The sequence below is a fragment of the Cuculus canorus genome, chromosome 8, assembly GCF_017976375.1.
Source record: "Cuculus canorus isolate bCucCan1 chromosome 8, bCucCan1.pri, whole genome shotgun sequence".
Lineage (NCBI taxonomy): Eukaryota > Metazoa > Chordata > Aves > Cuculiformes > Cuculidae > Cuculus > Cuculus canorus.
The window spans coordinates 29,460,464-29,466,463 of record NC_071408.1 but is presented as its reverse complement, the minus strand read 5'-3'; the positions used below and the strand labels follow the sequence as shown (position 1 = coordinate 29,466,463).

Genomic DNA, 6,000 nt, shown 5'->3' with positions numbered 1-6,000 from the left:
TTTAGTAGCTTGCAGTTTTGTTGTGGAATAGTTTTCAGCACAGTAACTGACTTCTTTAGGCAAGGTTTTAACCAATGACAGTGTTTGCTTCTAGGATGTACTCTAAAAACTGCTCACTGTCTCGGCGATGGTTGGTTACAGGCCTTTATTAAGTCGGAGCTGCTTAATCACATTGACTTTCAAGTTTTTTAATTTTGTTTTTTATTTTTAAACCACGATGAACTCTATTTACCAACAGTGAAGCACTACAGGGGGCAACTGTGGCACTGCTTCCTTAACCAGCTCATGGTGTGTGAATGTGATAAAATTGTCACTCAGATCTATTTTTTAAATGTAATGTTATATAAGATGATCATGTGATGTGTACAAAATATGGTGAAAAGTGCCAGTGGTAGTAACTGTGTAAAGTCTCTAATACTCAACATTAACTCCTTTAAAATAAAATACACAGCCTTCTGCCTCTGTATTTGGAGTTGTTAGTGCAACTCATCAAAGAAAACTGCCTAATATAAATCATATATATGGTAATAATTTTTCCTCTTTTGTAGTCTGCACAAGATCCATGAAAGATTGTATTTTTATTACTATTTAAACAGTGATTAAATTTAGCCTGAGCAGTGAGCAAGGGTTCACATGCATTCTTTTATACTGCTGGATTTTGTTGTGCATCATTTAAAACATTTTGTATGTTTCTTCTTATCTGTGTATACAGTATGTTCTTAAATAATGTTCGATTGTCAGGAGAACTGTGAGAAATAAACTATGTGGATCCAGTCTGTTTATATATAGAATGCTTGCCGTGACTTCCTTTCTGTGTAGTTCTGAGTTTTTAATCAAGATGGAAAACGCTGAAAGGACATTTTAATCCATCAAAACTGTCCCTGTGCAGACCTGCAAGACGCCCAGCGCCCTCCTCTGCTGTTACCGGCACTGGGAACTGGTGGTGCTGCTTCGCCTTTTGCAGGATTAGCGTCTTAGTTTTCTCATCTCTTCCTCACAAACTGTTCTTTTTCAGATCGCAGAGAACTCAGATTTTTGTAGCCCTGGCACGCTGTGTACCATTGTCTGAGCAGCTTTGTAATTATTGTGACATATTTTACTTAATATATTTTCTATTGAAATGGCGTAACTTCTGATGCAGAAACACGCGGTTATTTTATAACTGTGACAGACTTCCAGTTGCTTTGAAACTTGAATACTTGGAGTCATTAGCTAGAAAAGAAACTACTTTGACTTAAAAAGGTGGCAATAAGAAGGTTAATTGGCTGGCTGCGCCTAATAACTTTTAATTACAAACTGATCAGTATTGTGTTTTGCAATAAATTTAGGTGCAGTTATTTTTTGCTTATATAATTTTAAACATTCAATCTGTTTGGAAGGCAGCGCAGTACAGTTACTGAAATCCTGAGCAAGGATCGTACATAAGCATATCTCACTGTCTCTCATAGTAGAGAAATTTAATAAACCTTAAAAAATACAACACAAAAATCACATGATATATTTAAGTTTTTAATTGGAAAAGATCCTGCACTGAGAGGCTCTCCAATACAGTAAAAATGTGCTTTCCACAGCATTCATAGGAAGCAAGAGTTGGTGAAAGGGGTGTCACGAGGGAGAGAATCGGTGGGAATCATTGTTTTCTGTTGAGATCCTGAAAAAATTACTGGAAGAAAATAATGAAAATACATTAGTGAAATACGAGGAAGTGCAAACAGTCATCGATTTAGGACAGCCTGGGAAGAACAAAAGAGCAGTGGTCTAATTTGAATGAGTTTTGGAGCAGGAGGAGGATTTCAAGTCTGAATCGCTCAAGGAAGAAGTGTCTGGGCTAAGTCCTCTTTTTATTGAATATGTATAAATATTTCTATTTCCACATGCATGCATCGACAGCTCTTTCTCTTGCAGACATTATGAACGTATGCAGATAGATACCTAATGCACGCGCGCCCAGGCCAGCACGGGAGCTTTTTTGGTTTGTTCCACAGGAAAGACCAGAAGGAGCAGAAAGAAAAATCCAACTGAACTGTGTGTTAAAGAATTTCTGTAATTTGATTATTTTATTTTTTTAAAATCCAATCAGCAGCTGCTCGTTGCCTTTGTTCCCCTCCCGCACAAGTCTGGTAGTGCACACTTTTTAACTTCTAATTAGAAGTAATATAAAAACTACTGCAGAAAACCTATGCGGGTGAATTTTCAGCTTTGTGGTAACTCCAAAATATTTTACTTTTTGAGGGGGGAACTGCTCTGCCAGAGCTGCTGGTGCTGCGAGGCCGGGTTTAGCAAAACCTGCTTCCCAGGCTGTGCTCGGAAAGTCTCGCTTAAAGCCACGGGACTGCAGGTGTTCCTGGTCGCTCAGGCCCCGGTCTGGAGCAGAGGAAGCACTTCCTAGAGCGTCAGAGGTAAAGTGTAGGCTATAAGAGGACCCAGGGAAGAAGGAACATCCAGGAGATGAAGGATAACAGGTCTAAACCAGTCCCTTAAAAGATAATTGGATTAGCATTTACAGGGTGAATGCCAAGGAGTAAAAAGAAAACAGAAGAATCTGCCCTGAACGGAAAAGAACGTGTTCTGTAAGCATGCTGATCTGAGCTATATTTTCAAGTCATGTACTATGCTTTAAAAAGAATTAAACCCACATATACTGTAACAGAAATCACTACTCCTCATTTTTGTATGTTTTATTTGTATTGTGTCTTCATTACAAGAAAGGTAACTTTAAAAATACAAATCTGCTGCATAAAGTACAACTTAGACAGAAAGAGCGATCATGCAACCCACTTCCACTGTGAATTCATCCAGTAGTTCCAGTAAGAGGATGCAGTTACTTTACAGGAATGTCAAACACGCATTTACTTAGGATACCAAGGGAACTCCACAATATTTTGGTTAACCTGATGGAAAAAAGATATGATTTTTACAGGCCTTTTTTTGCAGGTATTACAGATAAATGGCTTATGAAAGATGCAAGCGACAGGAATCAAATAATCCCCAACATACCGTCCTCCCCACACAACATTTTGGCTGAGCCACTACAAGACAACAGATGATGATCTGAATTTTGCATTCAAAATAAATCCAAAGGGTGAAGCAAAGATACTTTCATACATTCTGAATTAATGTAGTAACACTGCTGCTGTTAGTATGGATAATTACTGGATTGCACATTTAACTACACGATACAATCATGGTTTTCACCTCGGCTCACAAAACTGGGAAGTTGTAGTTTATAATATCCTGCGATTCTCAGCAGAAGGCGAGGCTGTCTCCGAAATGGTGTCTGTTCCACAATAATGGATGGACAGACTTCCACAATATTCAGCTGTATCCTCAATTATTTTTTCTGCTTATAACAGCATTCTGGGTTATTTTAACCATAAGGTTATTTTAACCTCTAGCTTGACTAATTCCAGCTGCCGTCTAACAGAAGACAGATTTTAGTCACTAAACCCAAGAAGCAGCAAAGTGATACGTAGTGATAAAAAAAAATAATACTGTTAATTAAAAGAGAATAATAACCTATAGAAAATAATAACCTGTGGGAAACTTGTACTTGGTAATCTTAATGTGCTAAATGGTGAATGATGTGTCTTGAGTTCCTCCCTGCTGACCTCCAGGCAAATGTAGAGATGATGAAATACAAACCAGAGCTGCTGTTCGCCATGCTGCTTTTAACCCGTGAAGAGCAACCAACCAAGAAAACAATAAACAGCTCTTAGTGCAGCGTTAGCATACAGAGCACCTCCTACCGCGTGTGTTGTGAGAACAGAGAGAAAGAAAAGTTTCACCTATAATAACGTACCACATGCACAAATTCCAGACACCTCTCGAGAAAGCAATATTGCTTTGAACAGCATTTTCGTCGTGACTGTCGAGTGCACGGGAAGCGAGGTGCGGTACACGCTGTTACTGCGTTTCTGTTGAAAAGGAAAATGCTGCCTCTTCCTTTGTCAGAAAAGAGTCAATTGTCTTGCAGAGTTCCAGAAAAACATCCTCCTGTGCTCCTTCTGCATCGACCTGTGAAGCAGGAGAAACCCATTAGTTCTGGTTAAGTTACAAAGGGTTATCTCAAGATCTAAACACTGGCACAAAAAATTGATACAATATAAATTGAAAGTTGTTCTGTTTCATGCTATAAGCAGGCTGATGAAGAAGAGCGGCTTCCATAAACGAAATTATTCCATGTTTCTGCAGATTTATGAGAAGATTGCGTCGGCTCTATCATCTGGAGCCAAGTCCATCAATCAAACGAGGGAGCTCAGGCTCTTTCTCCCAGGTACTCGTGTTTTAAGCAAAATTACACCTTTGATATACAGAATGTTTTCAGAGATTACTAGAAACCATTTTAACATTTAATGCCCTCCAAAAGAAACTTAATATAACCTCAGTATCGTACCATTACTGAGACGAAAAGCACAGACTTGTGGATTTGTTTCTTGTCACCCAGAGTGTCAGAGCACGGAATGCTGGGGCTGACCTCAGAGTTTTCAAAGGGCAGCAGGTTGTGTGTTTCTGTGTATTTGCAGTTTGGTGAATTATGACAACCTTTGCACAGTGCACGTCTCCCAGCAGCGCTGGCTTTGTTGTACAACAATTCACTTTCCTTGAAGAACGTTTTTCCTTTAACACCCCAGAGACTTTATTTTGGCCAGGGGTTGTTCAGGCCATTCAAGGATATTTTTCATGACTGGACTTCAGGAAAAATCAAGACCAATTCATTCTCCTATGGTGAGGAAGAGAGAGCTGTATTCGAGCAAAGAGGAATGATGTTTGGAGCCTGTAGTAGTTGTGTGTGTTCCTAGGAAATGGAGCACTGAGCTTTCCTGAATGATGAGTTTCTTGTCCATCCCATGCAGTGTGTGTCATGCAGGTCTTTACTTGAGGAAGGAAAGCTGTCTTGTGCCTTCACACAGCAGTGACAGAAAAAGCTTTCATGCTGGCTGTGTGCACCACGCAGATTGCATCTGATGGATTTTTCAGTTCCTCTCAAATGCCTGGTGAGAGCCTTGATTCTCTACTCAAAAGCGAGCTTCCCCTGCGCTTCTCCCTGCTTGATCTTTCATATATGCATCTACAGACTTTGCACATATTTAACAACCCACGACCACATTGCTAAAGCCTGTTTGTCTGAACTATGCACTGCATTTTCATCTCCAAGCTGCTGACTAGGATGCCAGACAATTGTAATGTTTGAAGGGGACATTCCTGACCCCCTCTGCCATCTCCTTGTTCTGCAGGAGAATAAATAGAGTCTCAAACTACAAAAAAAAAAAAAAAAAAAATATATATATATATATATATGTTTGAAATAGGCTATGAAATTCTTCTCAGACACAGTGTTGACTTGCAGCCAGATCCTGCACAGTCTGACTGCACCGAATGTACATTTAAGTCCCTCGGTGCTAAGTTTTGTGTGGGAGTCAGCAGCTGCTCCTTGCAGAGATCCAGCAAGGGATCACGTTCATGCTCCATAGCTTTGTTTCACGTTTGGTGGCATCCACGGAGGCTACAAAGTTTAGTCGCTCGTTGAATCCTGTCAGGACCGTCAATCCCAGCTATTCTCCCCACGCACAGCAACTCCGGCTCTGGGAATGAGCAGCCTGGGTAGCCTTTAAGGTGCCTGACTGGGTCCAGTCCCTTTGGACTCCCTGCAAGGGTATCTTAGAGCCTGAGCTGAACTGCCCTCCTGGCAAGCTTTCCGAAGCACGGTTCTGCTTCCCTTGTGCTCTGTCCTGTTGGTATTTGCTGACTTCACTGCTTCAGGTGATGCTGAAACGCACATGCTGGAACAGTGTGGGAAGCGGCAAGTGGTGCCTCAGGACGGTCGATTCTCCAACAAGGCCCACGTGCCTTTCAGAGCTTTCTATGCCACTGAAACGAAGGCCTTATGAAAGGGTTACTAACAAGTAGCAAAGAGAAAAGGGGAATGGCAAACTGTTTGGGACCAAATGCCCATCTTCTCCAGTTAGGATCAAACTAGCCACTCCCAGCTCAGCTGCCATA

At 40.8% G+C, this 6,000-nt stretch overlaps 1 protein-coding gene across 2 annotated transcripts in view; it reads right to left on the bottom strand.

The window, feature by feature from the left end:
* Window positions 1-2,663: 2,663 nt before the first annotated feature.
* The window catches only part of AK5 (adenylate kinase 5), an 82,635-nt gene continuing 79,298 nt past the window's right edge, over window positions 2,664-6,000 (bottom strand). The window contains exons 14-15 of one of the 2 annotated variants that reach the window (XR_008450921.1): window positions 3,800-4,014; window positions 2,664-2,891 (exon numbers count right to left, since the gene is read on the bottom strand). Coding sequence is in view for 1 of the 2 variants with exons in the window: in XM_009558906.2 (XP_009557201.2) it covers window positions 3,904-4,014 (111 nt within the window). In the remaining variant the exon portion in view is untranslated. Of the gene's footprint in view, window positions 4,015-6,000 lie in introns of both variants that reach the window. The other variant, XM_009558906.2, reaches the window with a different exon arrangement.